The 20,504-nt window shown below is 41.0% G+C and overlaps 1 protein-coding gene and 1 long non-coding RNA gene across 15 annotated transcripts; one reads left to right on the forward strand and one right to left on the reverse strand.

Moving 5' to 3' along the window:
* The first annotated feature begins 114 nt into the window (after nt 1-114).
* On the forward strand, nt 115-19,581 carry LOC6546510 (PAN2-PAN3 deadenylation complex subunit PAN3). Of its 14 annotated transcripts, none has more exons than XM_026978085.1 (15): nt 244-341; nt 2,276-2,656; nt 3,071-3,148; nt 13,541-13,617; nt 14,593-14,685; nt 15,016-15,594; nt 15,657-16,128; nt 16,190-16,306; nt 16,697-16,817; nt 16,881-17,003; nt 17,065-17,194; nt 17,258-17,394; nt 17,460-17,651; nt 17,724-17,886; nt 17,959-18,297. In XM_026978085.1, exons 2-15 carry the CDS (start codon nt 2,623-2,625, stop codon nt 18,067-18,069), a joined length of 2,427 nt encoding a protein of 808 aa, XP_026833886.1. In that variant the 5' UTR covers nt 244-341; nt 2,276-2,622; the 3' UTR covers nt 18,070-18,297. The 14 variants fall into 14 exon arrangements, 13 of the variants coding, with proteins under 13 accessions (XP_026833886.1, XP_015013680.1, XP_026833889.1 ...); XM_026978087.1 differs by having other exon boundaries at nt 316-404; XM_026978086.1 differs by lacking the exon at nt 244-341 and adding an exon at nt 1,713-1,798.
* Nucleotides 1,161-1,576, reverse strand: LOC113563970. Its single transcript, XR_003407744.1, has 2 exons — nt 1,474-1,576; nt 1,161-1,410 (listed from the first exon to the last, which is right to left on the reverse strand). It is a non-coding gene; the product is annotated as an uncharacterized LOC113563970 (long non-coding RNA).
* Nucleotides 19,582-20,504: the final 923 nt, after the last annotated feature.

Raw genomic sequence — 20,504 nt, forward strand, 5'->3', positions numbered from 1 at the left:
GCAAGACCTATCGATGTTTTTCGATTGATAGTTTTCCTTCAGCCCTGGCTCATCGTTAGCAGGGACACAGTACCATATATAAATCCCTTTTTGCAGTTCCATAAGATAAAAAGCATAATTTTACGCGAGGTATTCCCTAAAGATTAATTAAATAGTATTAAAACAAGATAACAAAATATGATTTCATATATCTAATCTTAAAACCATTTGTAGTTAATACAAAGCAAAGGTAGTTTAGAAAACGAATCAATGCGTGTTTAGTGTGCTGCCCTGGTCCCCGGCAGTACAGAATTTGTCACTCGCGAGATGCGGTCACACTGCTTGCGGCAAACGAAAAACATGTAAGAAATAAAATATTTTGATTTTGTCATTAAATTGTGCAAAAACTTTACAAAATACAAACAGTAGGTTCCTTTTAAAATCCTCTCTCGCTAGGTGAACCGTGACTAGGCGGTGGAAATATGAAAGACGTGCACTTCCCAGCGATAAATCGCAATTTTCTTAGCAGACATTTTTGTATCACCTCGCTGTGCGTGTGTGTTTGGCATTTTTGTGTTTGTGTGTGTGTGTGCAACAGCGGCAGCAATTCGAAAAATAACAAAAGCAAAACGTTGGCTTGTTGAACAAGAAACTATACGTATTTGCTATTTGTTTTGCGTTAATAACGGCCATTTGAACAAATTGCGTCTTAAAAATGTGGTGATAAAAATGGCTTTAATTTTGGTGGTGGATTAAAACGAAAAAAAAACTTGCGTAGTAAATTTAATGAATTGACTTTTAGTTCAGCGTGCAATTATAATGACAATTTTCGAAAAGTAAAATAAAAGCACTTCCGAACTCAGTTTAAAATAGTTAAAATTGAAAATAAGTTGGCTTGCCGAGTGAATTTAGTTAACTATTTCCAGCTGTTCCCACTAAAAACAAAACGTATAAGTGTTCTTATTTCCTTTGCAACTGGCTTTGCTCTTCCCCTAACCTTTTCGTTCACTTCCCCGCTGCGCCCTCTTCCCCTCTTCCTAGCCAGCTGTTTGTCGCGTTCCACAAATATGGCTGGAGTGTGGACCGTGTTTGGAGCCCAGGCTCCCACATTTCTCTATGTGGAACGCAACCTGTGGCCAGCTGTTGGGTCCTGTTGAACTCCCCCCAGATATATACATATATACGTATGTTTACATATTTATTTTGTGTATATATGCGTGTGTATAACAACGCCAATTGCTAGGGCTTCTGCAAAACATCCTGGCCACTTGAAGTGTTACAATGCGTCAAAGGGATTTCGCCATTTCTAAATGTTATTGTTATATGTATTTTTTCAAATTATATACCAATACTCCCAAATATCAGAACTTAAGTAATCTGTGAAAGGATAGTCCTTAGGAAGAATGCACATCTTTATCCAGTGCTTATCATCTGAAAAAGATGAGTACTTTTCTACATTAATACATTTTAGCAAGCATTATTAACAATAATAACCTTTACTGTTTTCATGCAAAATGGAGTGGCAAGCATGAAGTCCATGTAACCCCTTAAGCGCGGATGTTTTCCCAACACTCCTCGAATGAGATCCACATCCACTGTGTTGCACACACAGCTGGCAGTTGTTGTTTTTATCCGAGCTCCTGTGCACATACACAAGTGCACACACACGCACATGCATGTATACAACACTCGGGGGTCGTTTGTGGACTCCATTTGGCTTGGCTGTTGGATCTTCTTTGCGTTTTCTTCATTCGTGCAGCGCCAATCGCGCGGTGTGTGTGTGTTGCGTTTTTCTTATTTGCAAAATCGCTGGGAAATGGTAATGAAACAAATATACAATATACATATATAGCAACAGTGACTCCTTTCAAGGAAATATCCAAATTAAAGTAATTACACGACAGAAAACAATAGAAAAACCATCTATGAAACAGGCAATTAACTTCGCAATATGTTGGCTTAGGTTCAGTGTGTATGTATTTTCGATTGTGTTAAATATAAAACTCTAAAAATATGAGTAACCAAGTGCGAAAAGGAATGAAAAAAGTGTGGAAATTGTTAGAAAATATGCGCGCAATTGTGTCTGTATATGTGTAGGAAAAAGCGTCCCCGTACACCCACACACACTCACTTTGGAAAATTTAATGAAATCCGCGCTATACCGCCCTCTCACTCTCACTCACTGTTGCTTTTCGGGATTTCATTTTGTCGCCCCGTTGTGCAAAAACAAACAACTGTTTTTCGCTTACCGTTACTTATTTTAATCCAATGTTCTTCTCTTTCTCGCATTTTACAGTCGACGCGCCTCAATTGTTAATCATTTGCCCGAAAATGCATTTCAACTGCAAAAAACTTACGTGAATAACTGAAAGGGAAAAAATATTTTCGAAACGTACGATGTGAAAATGTGTTATGTGAAACTTAGCAGTTAAGCGCGGATTGTATGTATTATTTAAATTTTTGTTTCAATATTTTCTACAAAATAATTAAAAAGAACTGAAAAAAAATCGAAAAAAACAAGAAAAAGTGTTTGACACAGTGCATATTAAAACGAAAACAAAAACAAAGCGTAACGAAACGAGAAGGACCACAAAAAGAAAGAGAGCGAAAGAGGAATTGGCGAGGCGGGAGCGAGAGAGAAAAATGTCAACGTTCTTGAACAATTTCTTCCCGGCAGGTAAGCAAAAACAAAGCCAGGCAAAGAAAATCAAACACAGGGAACGTAAGAGCAGAAGCACAGCTGGTGGCAGGGGCGTAATGGAGGGGGGTTTCACGGACCCCCCACCAAACAAGTTGCTTATTCAAGTTGGTTATGTTGCGAACCAGGAATTTAGATTGCGATGATATAAATTGGATGTTTCATAACTTAACTATGTGATCTTGACTCTTCAAAGTATGGACCAGTTTACTTGTTCCGACCAGCCCGTTTTGAAATCCTTCGCACGCCTCTGGCCGGGTGGCCTTTAATTGAAAGTCACCTTTGGCATATTTCATAAGCGTTCTCACCGGGGTCATCCTGTAACTCAATTTTGCGCCTCTCTCTCGCTTTTCGCTCCACTGGCGGCATGTAAATTGAATTTTCCTACCGAAGCGCATATTGTGATTATTGGCAATTACATGGACGTGACCGAGGAACAAAGGAGGCGAAGGAGACCCTACAAAGAGATAGGTAGGTAGAGCGATAAGGAGGATAAGGAGTGGCGACTAAGAACCGGGAGTCTGGGCATAATCAATCTGGCTCAGAACAATCTATCCACTTCCCTTTAATTACGTGCATTCCTCGCTGCAATACCATCGATTATCGTTTTCCTCGACTGCCTGTTATTCCTGGAAACGCTCAGATTCCCATTTTCTGCTCCTTGCAACCCCTCTGGGATCAGGAACAAGTTCCACACACTCTGCATTCGCCTGCGTTTTCTTTGTCCTGCGAAAGAGATGAACACACAGAGGCGGCCGAGACAGGGAAACTCATACAGGTACGGCAGGAAAAACCACTTCCTCGGCTCCCTGCCCTTTGCCAAAACCAAAACAATGAGACCAGCACAAAGGCTGCTTTTCTATGGGCACTGAAGCTTGGGATACTCTTTGGGGTGACTTTTGGATAATGTAACATTACCATATTATCCTATTATACCATAAATATATGATCGCTGAAAGGAGATGGTGCAGCATTTCCCAGTTCATTCAGGGTGTTTTTCACAATCTCTCTTTACCATGTAAATTTCAATTCACATTTCGAAATAAAAAGTATTTGCAATATTTTCAATATGACAATAAATACCAATTTGTGATCGAAGGATTATGCTTGATGGCTTTTAAGCCAACTGATCACAGTAAAAATCTGTGAACTACCTGAAAGGGTATAACAACAATCAAGCAGCCTTAGTAAATTGGTAAAAGGCGGCAGAGGGGGTTGGCCGGGTTGAATGAATGCACTCGTAAACCCGTTTGCAGAGCCGAAAATTCAGCCCGATCAAAACAAAAGCGAACCAGAACTACAGCGCTATCAACAAAGCCAGCTCCTTTCTGTCTTTCTGGCTTTCTGCCTTTCTGGCTTTCTGAGCTGGGGCCAACGGCAGCTGACGGAAACACATTGACTTTGGTGATACGATGATGCTGATACCATGGACAATGGTACAATATGATGGCGCTGGTAACTTCTGGATGGTGCTGCGGTTGGTCTGTAGGTGCACTGGGTTACCTGTTGATGGCCCTGCCACTCACTCCTCCTCTTCCTTTTCCGCTGCTGTCCGTTCTGGTCGAGTGCAATGGAAACAGGTTTACCAATTCGCCTCTTTCCCCCTGCCCTTGCCCCTCCACTGTTTTGGGCCGATTTTAGCGTAAACAAGAGAGGCTCCTACGAAATTGGAGATCTTGAGCTCGGCAAGGCAGTCTCTCTGTTTATGTGTATTAATTTGTTTGCCCAAAAGCGGATGCATACACCTTGCTAGAAACCGGAAAAGGAAACAGGATATAGAAAACATTAAATTACATATGAATATGAAAAAAGTCGTGGCATTTGCCTTTCTTCTGCACATTTTAAATGCGGAAATGTGACGTAAAAATTAAATTATTGTGCAGTCTCGAAGATGTCCTCATTTCGCAATTAAGCCCCCAAAATCATTTGTTTTGCACGTAATACCTGACAGTTACGGTTATTATGAGTCGTATTACTTCATGATTTGTGACCATTATTTCAGCCAATATTCTGTGCCTTTTCGTGCCGTTAGAACGTTTCGTGTGCCGTGAAAACTGCGAAAACGGGCGAGCAACTGGTTCTGTGTATATGGCCATCTTTAATGGGGTCTCCAGAGCAGCTGTTGGGCAGTTCTTTCGGGTCTTCCAGCTCCCTGGGTTTCAATCGCCAAACATTCAATTTGGGCCTTTGTTTATGGCCCATAAAACAGCGAACAACAAAAGGAAAGCGCCTCGTTTGTTCGTTGGTTGAACGCTGTGCAAATATTTTCGCTCAACTTTATTGACGCACCAACTAAAAGCCGTCAGTCGATTTATCTGGGCAACAAAATAAACATAGAGCCAGGCTTAATTTTATTTCTATCAACTTTTTTTTACTGCCTAACGATTCGAAAAGCTTTTTGCTTTTGTTCTTCCGCTTTTTATTGTGCGACAAGTGCACGGAACATGAAAACTGTATCGAAAATATAGGGAAAAATGTGCAGGAGTCTGGCAAACTATAAAGGCTATAAAAGGCTGAAAACAAAACATAACTATCGATTGATTACTCTCGAGTTTGCTGTCTGCCGCGACAGGAAGCACGCTCTCCTTTATTTGTTTACAACATTTCACGGAAATTGCCTGCAAATAAGTTTTCCATCAGCGTTCTGTTCCTTCGGTGCTTTTTCTCACAGTTTTTGTTTACGCCGCTCAATTTAGTTGCATCAATTATGGAGGGGCTCTATAGAATGGGGCCTGCCGTATTTTATTATTAACTCACTAGGTTTATATTTAGTTAGTCAGCTTTTTCTTTCGACATGACTCATTTCTCGTGTCATTGTTTTTAAGAATGCTATCAAGTCACGATGGGAAATTCATCGATTCCTGGTTAAAGTTTAACTTCTGCTGAATGCTTGTGGGTAGTGGGAAAAATAACAGATTAGTTGTGGCATTTTCTGACCAATTGGATACTAAAAGTCCAAACAAAAAACTAGTACTGATTCAGATTTTCGTCCAAAAAATCACGAATTTTGTCTATAAAAATGGAAGTATTTATCCAAAAATGGAATGTCATAGAATCTAAAGTCCATTACTAAACTTATCTTATTTATTTATTATCTAATTTATTTTTTCAAAATTTGTTTGTAATTTTTGTGATGGAATGATGTAGAAATTCAAAAATGTCTCAAGGCTGAAGTTCTGGAGGCCATAACTCAACTTATCTTAATCGGATTTTGAAGTGGCATACCTCTAAATGTTTCTGGCATAATTCCCAAAAAAACTGCATTAAAATTTGAAAATTTACTTACTCGAAATTTTTTTGTAATTTTTCTGATAGGATGATGTAGAAATTCAAAAATGACCCAAGGCTGAAGTTCTGGAGGCCATAACTCAACTTATCTTAATCAGATATTGAATCTGTATTGAATAATCTATAGTTAGGATTGCAATTAAGTACATATATAATTTGGTTAATTTTCGCGTTTTAAGCGTGGAAATCGCCTCCCACCTCTTTTGTTTGTGTGGCCCATAATTTAATTATCGGGCTGCGAGCGACATTGCAGACAAGTTGACGTCGCTAATGTGCCACACTTGCCACTTTTGTTTGTGCAGCAGCTTAAACACTAGTTTTTCCCATTTATTTTTTGCGAAATTCCAAGACGTCGCGCTGGAAAGTATGCAACACATTCTATTGTTGGCACGCACCCGTCTTTTGCATATCTTCGCCTTTCTCCTTTCATTTTGGCACAAGCGGCTAATAATGACACCAGCATGGTGTATCCCACTTATTTCTGCGCCTTTTCCCTCCCCCTTTGTCTGTTCGTGTCTGCTTGTGTCTCTTTGGCTATTTAATTTCGCATTCGCTTTTCGGCTTGCCAAAAATCACATTGCGCCCTTGGGCCAAAATGCTGTGCACACACGCATTACTCATACGCCCGGGGTGTTCCGCCCATTTCACATTGCCCACTTCGCATTTCCCGCCCATTATAATGGGATATATCCACCGAATATCTCGTAAATACGCCGCTGGGCCTGTGCCCGCTGTCTAGTGGCCATAAAGCAATTTGGCCAAGTGCGTGGCCCAAACACGTGCCATGTCGCACAATATGGCCATTTCGGAGTGGAGGAGCGAGTGTCCGCCGGTTTTATTGCCTCTGGTCGGTGCCATTATCTCCAGTTCCGTGCTGGCCGACAAAGCGGATATCCGGTGCGTTTCCATGCAAATGCAGAGTTATTAAAAGCACCAGATTCTGCGTAAATTGTGCTTCTACTCTGCCCTATGAAGGTGTTTCACAATCCTTGACTAGAGTTCATAGAGGAATGGTATTTGAAGCAATAGCATGCTACATTCGTAAAAATAGATATGCATATAAGAATGATAATAATGATAAGAGGCGAAAAAGTTTTGGTAAACCCGATCAATTCCATTTGGTTTCTGCACTTTGTTTTCTAATTGCACTATTTTTCAAAAGATAAACTCCAATTGATAATTATCAACAATAATTATTCCAAATATATATAATTTATTATCTGTCAAGAGTGCTTCACCAATTTCCATTATCAATTATCGCTCCATTCTTAGAATATTCGAATATTATCTGTTCGGATCAGTGCCTCTCAAACTGTGTTATCACGCACGTAGTTTTTGCACTTTGTTTTGTTTTCTTCGCTGTTCGCTTTGTTGGGGGATTTCATTTTGTCATTTCTTCTGTTTTTATTCTTTTTTATCATTGTTGTATTAAAGTGTTTGTTTTTGTTGTTCTCGCATTGTTGCGCTTGGCTGTTTGCTTTTGCACTTCGCTTCGTGTTTTTGTGCTGAGAGGTGTTTGCTTTTTATTTCGATTTCTCGCGTCTCTCCAAATCCCCGTTTCTCTCTCTCGCGCTATCTTTTCCTTTGCGTCGCTTGCTTTTTCTGTGTTTTTTTTTGTTAGTTACTCTTTGGCAGCGGCCGCGAACGTAAGCAAACGGCGGGTTTGTTCGAAAACGCCTGTTTAACCCACGACTGCCGCCCTCTTTGACACCTACGACACCCCTGTCTGTGGAATTATCAAATGCAAGTGTGTGAGTGCTGCTTCTGACTGTGTGTGCCTGTGCTTTTGCGTCTGTGTGGGGGTCTTAACGGTTAACGCGCTGGAAAAGTGGAGCGATAAAAAAAAAACAGTTGTGCTTTGGAATATAATGCGTGACATGTGCTAACCCCCCGAGGTAAAGTGTTGTTGCTTCTGCCGTCAATCGCGCAAGGGCATCAATCAAATGCTGACTGTGAGACTGAGACACACAAAGAAGAATCCCGCTGATGGCATGGGAGAGGGGAGGTGGGGAGGATAGAGGGAGTCGAGAAGAACTTTCACAATGTGCTCCATTTCTACAGTTCTACTTCATTGTATCCGTCCTTTGCATATTGCTGTGATTCAAATTCTTTACAATTATATAAAAATGTAAGAGTGGACTCAGACCCTGTCTGATAAGTTGAATTGTATGTATATTTAAATACCTAAAACTTAATTTCTCATGCAAGTGAATAATAATAATTATTTGATTATATTTATATTTAGACGTCAAACTTTTTCAGTGATAGCAGCGCTCTGATATTCAAATTTATGAAATAACTAAGTCTTGAACATTCGACATTGCTATTTTCGTGTATTTATTTTACTTATTTGCTTATCCTAATACATTTCTGAATTACTTTTTACGCAGTTTTCAATGTCAACACATCGTGGCATTTAATATCACTTTGAATATAATTCTTGTTCCATATAATTCGCATGATACCTGTTCAATTTACCGAAGTTTGACTGTATCGCTCTCCCAGTCCGCATATCATTTTGCGGCCCGCTTCACATTTACAACTTCCGCTACTGTTGTCACCCCCACCCACTCCAGCCCCCCCTGTCGCCTGCCACCCCCCTTGTCAGCCCCACGACTCTTTCTTTGTCAACTCGATGGCCGCATTTCGAAAATTTAAAACTTCGCGCTGTCGAAATCGCATGCATACGAAAATGAATACGAATGGCGAATAAATAAAAAGCGAGTAGGCTTAATTTCGTGTGTACATATTTACACACAATTTACATTTCGTACGTTTTCATTTTCGTTTTGGTAGTGCCTTTTGCCATTGCTCGTTAAGTTGGGTTTGAAGATATGTATATGCATGTATTTCCAGCTAGATATTATCTAGCACCTGAAAAACCCCCCGACTTGACCTTATCCCCAGCCCGAAGCGATTGCAAACAGCTGTTCGGCTCCAGCGTCTATGATTGAAAGCAGCTGTTGTTGCTCAGCGAAAAATTGGGTCAGACTGTTGCTGTTTCTGTCGCTGTTGCCATATTTCTGCCGCTCCGCGTTGCCTTTTGCCGCTGGCAACAAACCAACCAACCAAACTTGTCTGTTGGCCAACGAAAAAAAAAAATAAAACCGCTCAGCTTGGCTCAGTTGGCAGCTCGTTGAGGTTAGCTCTGCTTGATATCACGCTTGAGATTGAGATCGGCTGTAACAACGATTGTCATGCGGTCCACGGTGCTGTTGGCCAAGTTAAGAGATGCGGCCAATAGAACAGAAGCCGCGCAGCAAAGCCATCTCGATCATGGGTTCCCACCAACAGAACTAATTTATTCCTTAGCCACAGCGAAGGAGATTGGTGGGAAAATATTTTGGTAGCTTGAAAACAAATTGTTCCAATCTCTATCTAAGAATAGGAATAGGAATTTATGAGCACATCTATAGCTAAATATTTATAGGAAAGCATTATTAGCCTTTGAAAACTTCAAGTGCTACATAGGCACTTCAAATATTCAGCTGGATCAACATGGAAATATTGTCTTAAAAGCAAAGCAAAGCTCAAAGTTCAAGCGTATTTAGCTTTTTACCCCTTTTGTCACATGACTGTAATGTTTCAAGTTGCTTTATTATTATAAGCAATCAGCTTTATTATTAAAAGCAATTTGTTTTTCAGTAAGCTTTAATTCAACAATACAGGTTTCTATATAAGTTATTTTTGCTTACTTGCGCACTGGTTTGCCTTAATTAGTTATTAAATATAATGTATAGATTGTTTTATGAATTAACCATTTTAAAGAACTCACAGCATTATGCCTGTGGCTTTTTATGGGCTCTTATCTTTTGAGTTTTAAGGTGAAGTGTCATTATCATTTGACCTCAAATGACACTTTAACAGGTTTTGTAGTTCTGGCTTGAGGTCTCTTGATTCTAGATTTCTATCAATTTCCTAAGATCTGAACAGGAAATCATGTTTGGGGAGAACCATTATGTACACCTTGTAGGTACTTATGTCTATATAACTATGTATATGTAATACTGATCCGATTGTGCACACCGTTTGACTGCGGTTGGGCTGATAATGAAGGCAAAGCCTTGGCTATAAATATTTCATTTATAATGTACTTACAAATGTGTGCGAGTGAATTATTATTACACCGACAGCTTTGCTAGCCATAAAGCGATGGCCACGTGTGTGCGTGAACCGCTCCCTCCCCTCCCCGCTCCGCCCCTTCAACGCGCCCCATTGGATGCGAACTTATCAGATGATCGCTTACAGCCCCTTGCCCTCCCCACTCGCATCATAATTAGAATCCGCAAAATACCAGTTTTGGCAATGGTGATTGCACCGAAAGAAATCATCATCATGGTTTGGTTTTTCCCAATATTAGACTACAATATATCAGGATGATTCAAGTAGACTATAGAGATTGAGTCGCCTTTTAAATATTCATCTGTTTAACATCATGTACGAAATGATCCGAATATCTGGCATCCGAATATCCGAGTAATCAGAATGCGATTCCCTGCGATCGAGGTGTGTAGGGGTCATTGCAACCGAGAGACTGGCTGCCTCTCAAACTGTGAGCACTTTTGTGCTGTAAGAGCAATAAATAAGCAAACAAACAAACAAACAACGCCAATGGATTTTCATTGTTCTTATTGCTGCGCGTGTGCCTGCAGAGCTTGAACTTTCCCAGTACAGTGGTGTTTGGGTACCTCAAACTACAATCATGGGAATATTAAACTATACACTCGATAGGGGAATTAATGGAAGAATTGAACTGTTGGGTAACATTCTGCTTAGTCTTCGTATTGAGGTACTTATAAACCAAGCACAAGCTGAGCATAAATACATTAAATTGCTTGGAAACCATTATAGAGTTATGAGTTTCCAGAGATTTCTGAAGAAACCTCCTTAATCTAAAAGTTCTGCCAACATTATTCAGTGCAAATTGAAGATAGCACTGCTTGACTGTATCTGCAGCAATATGCAAGCCACAACAACAGCACCATCTGCTGCTATGACCACATATTTACAGTTAATCGGTCGGACGGGCGAGCGAGCGGACCCCACACCACACGCCCACTTTGTCTTCGCCGCTCGTCTGTCACCGTCACACAGTTTGACACGCACTGTGGCGCTCACGCTCTCTGTTGTTTTTGGCTCTCGCTCTCTTCTGACAGCCGAGGCACAGTGGGAAAAAACTGTAACTTTATAACCACATAAGTATATACTTATATTCCCTTTTAAATAGGAATAAATAAAATTGAATTTAAATAAACTGCGTTGGAGCTCCAAAATTCGAAAAATATCTCTGGAGTTTGGAAAAACTTATCAAAGCACATTCTGTACCCCCGAACCACAGTGCGCAGTCGCTCGCTGCCGCGTTTCCCCAAAGCAAAACAGCGGTTGGGGGCTTCAGTTTAGAGAACGCTGCACTGCCGCTCGGTTCGTGGCGCGATCGATGGTCTTGGTTGGTCCCCCGATTTGTACCGATCCGATGTGTTATTTTCACCGCTTGCATATTCATTACACTTACACAAAAACAATTACGCGCCTCTGTTTTTTGAATAATAGCAACAAAGTGAGCCGAGCTGGGCGATAAATGGTAGACCATCCGTACCGCTCTGCCACATCTACATATTCACTTAACGTGACGTAACAGCGCGGTTTTTTGTTATTGTTTGGCCTGCTCCCCAAACGTGCGACTGACTATCTATATACGAATTCGAAATATATACATATGAACATATGTATCTGAGTGTGGCGTTTTCATGAACGCGTTCGTGATCTTTGAAGCAAAACAAAGCTAAAGCTGTCCATTTCACCGCGAAACGCAACATAAGGCAACGGCCCAATAATCATCGGTTTTCTATGTGTGAATATATACTGAATTATATACTTATGTACAAGTATAACTGAAGACCAAAATTGCTCACGTAAACCCTAAAGTATAGACGTGCCTACATATACATTATTTTTCTGCCGACGTCATGCCAACAAACAAGCAGTGGCCAGCGATTAATGTAAACTGAGAAACAACTTTGATTCTGGCCATGTTCAAGTAAGTTTCGGCCAGCCCAACGGTGGGCAACGCCTGGTCGAGGCTCTCAAACTGTGGCCCAGTCTTAACAGGTTATCGCCCACCTTCTCCGCCCCCTAATTAGCCTGCCCAGTGCACAAAATATAAATAAATTAATGCACACATAATAATTATCATTAACATATGTGGGCATTCAATTAAATCGTGTATGTTTGTTTCGCTCGTGTGTTTAATTTTCAATTCCAAGTGAAATAAATAAAATCAGGCTACAAATTATTGCTTATATAGCCACAGCATCATCAACAGCAACAATAATCTCTCAATTCATAAACAATAAATGGTCCACGAATTCTAACTACTCTTCAAAACGAAATATATTATCCAGCCTACTGATTTAAATATATTTTAGTGTTGTTTTAGAATTCAATACTCATCAACAACACTCTGCCCTTACTTAATAAGCTTAACCCTTAAGCTTAATATATGTAGAATTTGGTTTGATAATGGACTAAATCCCTGCAAAACCTATATACTGTGTTATTTATATATACAGTTCTTTAATGGGGAAAACCCAGTAGAACCTGATAAAATGAAGTCAATGAATATATTTTCCTCCGTCGTCTCACTGCCAAAATTGCACGAATAGTGAATACAACCTCCTGCTCCATATAAATATAAATATTTTTACGTATTCGTCTATATGCTATATAGCGATTTCAAGGCCAATATCACTTGTTTTCTCTTCGTACATTGGCAAGAGGCATTGGCCCCGTACCCCGAATCAAATGCTTTGCTTTTGAAATTGAATTTTTCACTTTCGGTTTGTCGAAGGCAAATTCACTTGCATTCGAATCTCGAAACGAAACGAATCGAGTCGAGACGAGGCGAGGCTAGTCTGCTTAGCATTGATTCAGCACTCGAATATCCGATCCGGCGGAGAGGGGGTTCAAAAAACATAGAACTTTGAAAGCAGACCAAGAATTCAGCATAGCAATCATACGTGGATTAGTCATGACGGCGCTGCTTCCGAGTTGTCTACATAGGAGGAAGGTATAGTGATTAACACCTGAGCAACCTGACCGAAACACGCACATACGCCTATACCACTACACTACTGTAGGCTGATGTTTTATTATATTTCCTTTAAAATGTGCAAATTGCCAAGTTCTAAGTTTGGCGGCTCCGTTGTTTACCGCAGAAATTGCGTCTTGGCTTTTTTGCTGCGACCTGGAGTGCCATGAGGAAGCGGGAGCAGCCGAACAACCATTTATATTGCGCATACTCCAAAAATGTTGGAGCCTACGCGTTATCGTCGTATCGATAACTGTGGAAAATAACAAGAATTTCGGTTTGGTTGGTTAGGGAACTGAACGGATGGGTGGGGGGAGAGAGGAAGGAGGTTATGGGAAGGGGTGAGGAATAGTTTGATGGAGCAGGCTTATCGCGCCAACAGCACACATAGTATTCATGTTGATGTTTGTTTAATTGATTTCTAATCAATTATCGGCTGTAACACAACTCTCTCTATAGTAATTCCCATTTTTCTGCTCTATTTGTAGATACGGCTGCTATGGATCCAATTTTCTTCTCGCCAACGAATGGTATACCGTCAGAGAGTAAACTCGCCACTTATATGGTAAGCTAACTTCCCCTCCCCAATCAGCTCTTATCAGAGTCCCCCAAAACATAAAAAAAAACCGTTTGAAAACAGGGCGATAAGAGTTGAGCAGAAGATTATGATAACACCACCTCCCACCATAAACCAACCATTGAAAGCAGCTGTTGGCCCCCAAGTTAACAGCTGGCCACGTTTGCTCAAGTATTTTTAATTATGCTTTATTTGTTTTCACTCAATTTACTAGAACCATTTCAGTTTCAACGCTCAGTCGCACATAATATACACTTGACCGACTTTTTCGGCTTTTTTCAATTTTATTTTTGGGTCCACTGACACACAAAGTGCCATATAAGTCGTATATGCAAGTTAAATATCAATTTGTGTTTATGCATGGATTTTGTATTTTCTCTGGGGAGGCAAAAACTGTGCGTACGTATATGTTTTGCGAATCTTGAACAGCTCGAGAATTATTAACTATAAAATATTAATGTGCCAGCCGCATAATTGCCATGGAATCGTGCTAATGGAAAAGTATACGGAATTTAATGGCATTAAGTGCTATATTTGCCGCTCAATTCATTTTTACAATGCGAAGATCAGCAAATCTAATAGAGCAATTCAATGGGAATGTCATGCAACCATAACAAACTTTAAACATTTCAATTTACGCAATACATACTGCAATTTCTGACATATGAAGTTGTGCTATTCAGATAAGATAATGATTGCATAGACGAGACAAACTCTCTGGTCGTATGAGTAGTATTTTTAGCAAACGGCACTCAAACCAAAAACCAATGATATTTTGAACAATCCTCCCTAAAAGACCCACTGATTCGATTGCACTCATATCTGTAATTTGTAAGATCCAAGTATTATTTTCTGTGCTATCTATAATTTTGAACTTTCACTACAACTGAATTTCTCACTTTTTTTTCTTTGTATCTCTTCGAATCTATCCGTCTACTCCGATTTTTTTGTGTCTCATCCCAGAATCGACAGAATGTCGCCACACCGAGCGGTTATGGGCTGAATAACGGGTTCTCACTACTTAATTTGGATTCGCCCCTAAATAAAAAGTCCCAGGTAAAGCCGTAAATATCTGGTTCCCCTTCCCATTTCTTCCCAATTGTTATCTGTGACATCCACGAAACGTGTTAGACTAGTGAATGTTTCCGTAGAGGTTTATACTAGCCCCTTAGTGCAGTAGTTAGTTTACTACGATCCTATCCATCAAATATTGCCCTACTGTGTGTTATTTACGGAAGTGTTTTCGTTTTCGATTCGGCAAGAGAGTATATTGAATTCCACGAAGCTTTGCACCTGAGCAAAGCCCATTAAATTGACTCCTGCCGAATAAGAAAATCGAAACAATCGTATATGGCTAATAACTCTATTTTAATGCATTTCCCATAGGTCACGCCGCAGTCGCCCGAGTTCATTCCAACGCGCATTGGCTCGACACCCAACTTCTACGCACCATATCACAACGCGCCCTTGCAATTGAGTAATGGGCTCAACGGCGTCAATGGGTTAACAGCCGCCGCAGCAGCAGCAGCAGCAGCCGCAGTTCCCTCCTCCACGTCATCGGCGTCCTCCGCCTCGGTGACCATCAGCAAAACGGCCAACGGCGGCGCCTCCATGCTCGCCCTGCAAAAGACCGCATCCATCGCCACTGTTAGCATCGCACAACAGCAGCCACAGCATCCACAGAAACAGCAACAGCATCCGCCGTCGGTGGGCGGAGGAGCTGTGTCCGCCGCCTCCGCCCCCATTGCCATTAGTGGCGCACCACCGAATCCCGCCGCAGCTCCGTTCGTTAGCAGCATGTCCGCTCAGACGCCGCTCAAGGGAAGGGGCGCCATGATGCGCCAGGAATCACCGACGGCAGCCATGATTTCGGGCGCAGGACCCGGTGAGAAGTCGCCACCGCACGGGATGACGCCACACGGAGCATCGCCCATACCATCAGCGCTGCCCACCAGCGTTCACCAGGTGAGTTAAAATAAACCTGCTCTAGTTATCTCTAGTTATCTCTTACATTCTTAATTCCGTAGGAGAACGTTGGCGGCACCATATACTTTTATCCGACTGCCAACGCACAGAACAGCCAGCCCGTCGTCAATTCCATGGTGGTGGACGGAACGCATCCGGCCCTACACGGCGTAAGTGCTGTGGCACCGATGAGTGCGGGGGTTCCGGCGGCCATGATGTACACGGGACATGTGTATCCGGGACCGTCCTCCAACGTGGTCACCATGCAGCCAAAGACGCTGCTGGAGTCGGCCTTTTTTATGCCCGACGAGATGCGCACCGAAGTCCTTGCCCGCAACGAGATCTCTAACCTGATCATGGACGCAGCGGAGGCTGCGCAGCACGCCCTGCCGCTGGAGGTGGAGAACTACCATGCGTTGTATCCCCTGGAACCGCCGGCGCAGCCGATGCACGCCAAGCTCACGTTCCCCGCCAGCACCTATAGGGCCACGCACAACACGACGGGCTACAAGTACTGCCTGCGAAGGATACATGGTTTGTAGATAGTAGTACTTTCTCAATTGTGCAATAATCAGCATTCCAACTGTACTTCAAGGCTTCCGCCTGCAGTCAACCAAGTGCATGACGCTGGTGGAGATGTGGAAGAAGCTGCAGCACACGAATGTGGTACAACTGCGTGAGGTGTTCACGACGAAAGCATTTGGTGATAACTGTAAGTGGGGAGAGGTCTTTGGAACCATTAGCTATAAGTGTGTGTTTAATGCTGCTCCTGGGAATTAAGGACGTTGTCATCTCTATAATAATGGGGTAATTAGAGTACATTAAGCTGATAAGTTTGGTTTATACCATAGGATTGCCAAGTTTGCCAGAAAATTATTCTATACATGTCGTGCATGCGATTACTGCTGCTTTAACTCGTTGCTTAATCTTAACTTGTCAGGGAATAATTATCACAAATCGTTATTCACTGATAAAGAGAGCGTTAAACTTGATTATATTAAAATACGGTGGCTTCAATTAGGCTGAAGACGAAGTGGGGTAAATTAGGTAAATTCTAACCCACTTAGCTACCATGTCAATAATGTTTATCGGGCACCTACAGCTTTAGTATTAGTGTACGACTACCATCCCGGCTCACAAACATTACTGGCCAAATACTTCACTCCGGCTCCAGAGACCAACGGGTACACTGATCCATTCCAAGGCGAGGCCCGCCCCTTCAGGTGCGTTTTTCTCTGACCATGATCATGTAGTTGATCCAACTATTGATTATTTGCTTATCGCAGTCATAAGAGTAACATGCAGCGGACGAGCAATGGACCCCTGCTACCGGAGGCCACCATCTGGTCGATCATCATGCAGCTGACCGCCGGCCTAAAAGCCATCCACCATGCCGGTCTTGCATGCAAGTATGTACACCCCCGTATGCAGAAACCCCATAGCCAGAAACTCACTGATTATTCTTTCCAGAGTTCTTGATCCCACAAAGATCATAGTGACGGGCAAGCGTGTACGGTTCAGCTCATGCTGCATCTCGGATATAACGCAATTCGATCCGAATGCAGCCAATCCTTTGGCCCTGGTTAATATGCATCAGCAGGTAAGATGGTGTTTTACTTTGCTGCATAATTGAAACTAATAACACTTTTTCGCCTGTCTTTAGGACGATCTGACCGCTCTGGGTCGCTTAGTATTAGCTTTGGCCTGCCGCTGCCTTCAATCCGTGCAACGCGACAACGTCCAGTCGAGCATCGATATGGTCACGCGAAACTACTCCACCGATCTTCGTAACTTCATTGTGTATGTATCATTTGTGACATCTTGTATAGCCACTCAACTATCGAATAAACGCGTGTGATTTTTAGTTACCTCTTCACCACCAATAACCGTCGCTCGGTAACCGACCTGATGCCAATGATTGGTGCCCGCTTCTATACGCAACTGGATGCCCTGCAGAGCAAAATTGATATGCAGGAGGACGAGTTGGCCAAGGAGATGGAGAACGGCCGATTATATCGCATATTGGTCAAACTAAACAGCATCAACGAGCGACCCGAGTAAGTTCACATGCAAATTCGCAAATTCTATTTTAAAATACAATCTTCACATCAAATATCCACTTCCTACAGCTTTAATCTGGACTGCACTTGGTCCGAGACTGGTGATAGATACATGTTGAAATTATTCCGTGATTATTTGTTCCATTCCGTCACTGAGGATGGCCGGCCCTGGCTAGATCACGCACACATTGTACAATGCCTCAACAAGCTGGATGCTGGCTCCATAGAGCGCGTAAGTAAAGTCGGAAAAGGTCGGCCAGCGGGTTCAGAGATCTCATAAAGCTAACCTGGCCCACACTTGCAGGTGCAACTGATGTCCCGCGACGAGCAATCGGTACTCATCGTCTCCTATGCTGAACTCAAGAATTGTCTGGAGAACGCCTTCTCCGAACTGATGTCAAGCGCGGCCAACTGAGCAACTCGAGGGAAAATAAACAACAAACAAACAGAAAAACACGCGCAGCTCACTTAGCCACCCTCCGCACGACCACAAAACGACTACGATTTAACGGATTAGCTACTAAGTGAAACATTCATTACGACTAAGACATTTTGAGAACCATAAACAAGTAAAATACGAAGATGTTTATTGTTAAGCCAAACAGAAAAAGAAACGTAAAACAAAAAAAAAAAAAAAAAAAAATGAAAACCGATATCCAATGTTATGTTAGCTTTTAACTAAATTTTAGGCATTTAAAACAATACAAAAGGAAACAACAACAAAAATAAACCAACAACTTTTTGAAAACGAAATCTCTCCAAAAGAAAAAGCAAAACACAAAAAAATGCAAACATTACAAAGAAAAAAAACAAGAAAAAACGAACTAAAAGCTAAAAAAATTTGAAAAATTTGTTAAAAAATGCAAAAAATACATAAAAAAAGGAAAAAAGAAATCACGCAAAACAGCCGAAAAAACATGGATCTATTTTTACAGAGCTAAGAGAGGATGAAAGTATTTATAAATATGTATTAAAAATCGAAAGAAAAAAATTGTAAAATTTTGCAACAATAAATAACTGTAATGACAAACAATTGCAACAGTGCAGCAAATCGTTGAGCAACAACAAAAAAAGAAAAATTCAATGCAGAGTAGATGGATAGGATTATGAGAAACGTAGAGAAACTAAGAAAGTCAACAAGGAACCACATCAAATGTTTAAAAAGCATGTCTGACAATGATCGCCTGCCTCTTCTCCCCAACAGTAAACAAAAAAATATATGGAAAAGAAGTTACGAAGCCTAAAAGAATTGGATAGGAACGAAAAGCGAAAGGCGCAGACGAGCTAGAACGACAGCCGCGAACGTTTTTTATTTTTCAAACTGTATTTTTTATAGCGAAATATTTTAAAATGGAAAAAACACAAATTTTCTAAATACAATTTAAAATGTTTACAAAACCCAAAAAACGAAATGAGAAGAAATGAGAAACTATGTATTTGTAAAGAAAATGTAAATGTTGGTTCATGGAACATGCAAAGCGACGCACAGCGCGACTCTAGAAAGTAGCTCAACGAGATACTCAAATCTTAATGAAAACTAAAACTGAAAACTCTAAAAAAAACTGAAACTGAAACCGATACCGAAATCGCAACTAAAATCGAAAAGAAATTGTCTAGGCCAATAGCGTGATATGTACATACATCCATTTTGAAAGAGTCTGCGACACGCAATATCTACATTCGAACCATTTGTGTTGGTCCATATTAAGATACGCTCTCACATGCCGATCAATGATCCAAGTGCATATATGTGTATTGCCACGCACGCGCTGAACATCCGAGTACAATATTTTGCTAATGAAAGTCTGTCTCTAGTTGTAAAACTCCTCCCCGCTATATTCCAATCCAATCCAGAAGTCGCGTTGCGCCTGCGCGGCCGCATATCTCCCAACCGAAGATGGAAAGCCTATCAAGATCGAGTCGAGACGAGAGATCGGGGTTACTAATAGGCTTCAACTACTCCGCACCACCAACAGATACCAAATCTCATGAAAGGGAAAAGCAAGGAACTTTTAAATACATTTAAGTACAATTTGATTTCAAGACTCGTAACAACTGCATATTGATATCATTTTTTGTTGCAACGACATAACGATGACGATGAGAGTAAGAAATCTAAAGGATCCAATTTTACAGAGTCCACTCACAATTCCTCTAAGCAAAAGTTTCCAATTTTGGCCATTCTATCCTAAGTGTTATAAAAAAAGAAAACAAAAAATATGCAAATCAGTAGATGGTTCGTTTACCAGCTTAGTGTGATTTATACTAATTTTGTACTTTACTTTCTTTAGACCTGATCAGACGGTTTATGCACTTGAGTTCTATTTAAATTTTACAATATTTTTCTTGATTTTTTACACTCTTGTACTTTTATCTCTCTTTCCGTTTGTCAAGATTACGGCGTACTTTATTTTTAAATTATTCTGTACATCAACGTAAGACTAATTATTTAATTGAAACGAAAAACAAAATGTATAAAACTTTTTGAGAAAACCAATAAAAAAATAATAAAATTTTTAAATCTTCTGTGTTTTCTTATTGTTATATATGTATCTGCAGTTTTTCGTACTGCCCTCCAAAAAATATATCATCAAATTTATATTTGTGATGATTGCATGAGAATTGGAGTATTAGAGTTAAATATATAAATATAAGTTTTGGGTGCATGCAACAAAATTGAGAAAAGAAGGCGCATGCGCAATGCGCATTTCACAATAGAGCGGATTTCAAACAGCGCGCTCTCAAATCTCTCATCAGGGGTGAGTTCTGTTTCAGCCCAAAAGAGAGCCACAGTTTTTAATGAGAAGCTACCGCGCTGGTGTGCTTATAATTCCCAACATGTTATAGCAG

Source organism: Drosophila erecta, unplaced genomic scaffold, assembly GCF_003286155.1.
Source record: "Drosophila erecta strain 14021-0224.00,06,07 unplaced genomic scaffold, DereRS2 tig00000021-arrow-pilon, whole genome shotgun sequence".
Taxonomy (NCBI): domain Eukaryota; kingdom Metazoa; phylum Arthropoda; class Insecta; order Diptera; family Drosophilidae; genus Drosophila; species Drosophila erecta.

What these genes read in the sequence shown, in the direction of transcription:
- LOC6546510 (XM_026978085.1), top strand. Translation starts at nt 2,623, where the DNA reads ATGTCAACGTTCTTGAACAATTTCTTCCCGGCAG. An exon ending in CCCTAAATAAAAAGTCCCAG is followed by an intron (nt 14,686 to 15,015) that starts GTAAAGCCGTAA and finishes CATTTCCCATAG; the next exon opens with GTCACGCCGCAGTCGCCCGA. An exon ending in GATCTTCGTAACTTCATTGT is followed by an intron (nt 17,395 to 17,459) that starts GTATGTATCATT and finishes TGTGATTTTTAG; the next exon opens with TTACCTCTTCACCACCAATA.